We start from the raw sequence: 1,985 nt of genomic DNA on the forward strand, positions 1-1,985 counted from the left end.
TTTAAAACAGGGGTGGGGAAGGACAAGGTGATCACACATCTTCACCAACCCCCGCCTCTTTTTTTTGAAATCCAGTAAGATTAAGCTTGGGGAATATCAGAGCTAATGTTCATCGAGTAGTCACTATTTCGTGGCACAGTTATGCCATATTAGTGTTATTTCACGTGATCGTCACAATAACCTTGGGAAGTAGGTTCTAATTTCCACACTTTACAGATGAGGAAATGCAGGTTCCCTGAGAGTGAATAACTTGCCCAAGGTCACCCAAGCTGCTAAGCCTCAGTACAAGGTTTTCTTGTGGGCAGTTTGATTCTAGAATTCATGTTTGTTGAACATAATAGATACTAAAGTTGTGGAAGCATGAATGACTATATCAAGGAGTTTGCAGCCCTGGCTGCTGTTGCTTAGTGGTTGGAGCATCGACCCTCCCACTGAAGGGTTGCGGGATTCCCAGCCTGGTGGGGGCCGTGCAGGAGGCAACCAAGTGGTCTGTCTCTGTCACATTGATGTTCCTCTCTCTCTCCCTGCCCCTTCTTACCTTCCACTCTTTCTAAAACTCAATGGAAAAATTATCCTTGGGTGAGGGTTCACAACAAAAAAGGAGTTTGCAAGAAATGTTATCAGTGTCCAAGAAGGGAAGCTGAAAGTTAGGTAAGCCACTCTGGTTGCTCCCCAGAACTACCTAGGGGCCTCTTTTTCAGCTATTGTGGCCTGATAAACTTGTCATTCCTATGGGTCTCCCAGTGATAGCCCTTTATAAAAATAAAATTATTGATTGATTGGAGAGAGGAAGAGAGAGAGAGAAACATCAATTTGTTGTTCCACTTGTTTATGCATTCATTGGTTGACTCTTGTATGTTCCCTGACTGGGAATCAAACCCCCAACCTTTGTGTATTGGAAGGATGCTCTAACCAACTGAGCTACCCGGCCAGGATGTGATACCCTGTTTTACCTTTCCTTCTTTTTCTTTTTCTTTTTTTTTTTTTTTTAACAGAGGTCAGCTTTTATGGTCTGTTACAAAAGAGCCAGTTTAGTCAAAAAGACCAAAGCCCATGTCATCATCAGACTCCTCAGATTCTTCTTTCTTTGCTTCCACTTTCTTCTCCTCAGCTGGGGCAGCAGCGGTGGAGGGGGCAGGACCTCCTGCTGGTGCAGCACTAGCTGCAGGGGCAGGTCCCCCAGCCCCTACATTGCAGATGAGACTCCCAATGTTGACATTGGCCAGAGCCTTTGCAAATAAGCCTGGCCAGAAAGGCTCAACATTTACACCAGCTGCTTTAATGAGGGCACTGATCTTATCCTCCGTCACCGACACTTCCACTTCATCGTCGTGCAGGATCAGGGCCGAGTAGATGCAGGCGAGCTCCGAGACAGAGGCCATGGTGAGGATGAGTGCTGGGCAAGTGCTTCCGGGAGCGGTGCTAGTCCCCCGATGAAGTGAGGGCCTCACCGCAAGGCGGCCTTAGCTTCCTCGGAAGAACCGAGCACCTTATTGGCAGCTGGGGAAAGGGTCCTTTCCTTCTTTTTCATGTCTGTTCTCATATCCTTGAGGGCAAGGCTATTTCTGTGGGCCAATCTGAAAAGGGCCCAGAGCAGTACAGTTCAATAGGACTTCTATGATGGAAATGTTCATCTGCACTGTCCAGTACTGCAGCCGCAGGCCACATGTGGGCTATTCAACCCTTGAAATATGGCTAATGTGTCTGAGGAATTACTTTTTAAATTAAAAAAAAATTAATTAGTGAAATTTACATTTAAATAGCCTTATATGGCTGGTAGCTACTGTATTGAACAGCGTGGGCCTAGAGAAGCGGTTCTCAACCTGTGGGTCGCGACCCCTTTGGCGGTCGAACGACCCTTTCACAGGGGTCGCCTAAGACCATCCTGCATATCAGATATTTACATTACGGTTATAACAGTAGCAACATTACAGTTATGAAGTAGCAACGAAAATAATTTTATGGTTGGGTCACAACATGAGGAA

General features: G+C 46.1%; 1 protein-coding gene across 1 annotated transcript; it reads right to left on the reverse strand.

Annotated features, from left to right (window-relative positions):
- Positions 1–990: 990 nt before the first annotated feature.
- On the reverse strand, positions 991–1,506 carry LOC102239565 (60S acidic ribosomal protein P1). Its single transcript, XM_014529026.1, has one exon. The coding sequence runs from the start codon at positions 1,380–1,382 to the stop codon at positions 1,032–1,034; it is 351 nt and encodes a 116-aa protein (XP_014384512.1). The 5' UTR covers positions 1,383–1,506; the 3' UTR covers positions 991–1,031.
- Positions 1,507–1,985: the final 479 nt, after the last annotated feature.

The sequence above is a fragment of the Myotis brandtii genome, unplaced genomic scaffold (assembly GCF_000412655.1).
Source record: "Myotis brandtii unplaced genomic scaffold, ASM41265v1 scaffold668, whole genome shotgun sequence".
Lineage (NCBI taxonomy): Eukaryota > Metazoa > Chordata > Mammalia > Chiroptera > Vespertilionidae > Myotis > Myotis brandtii.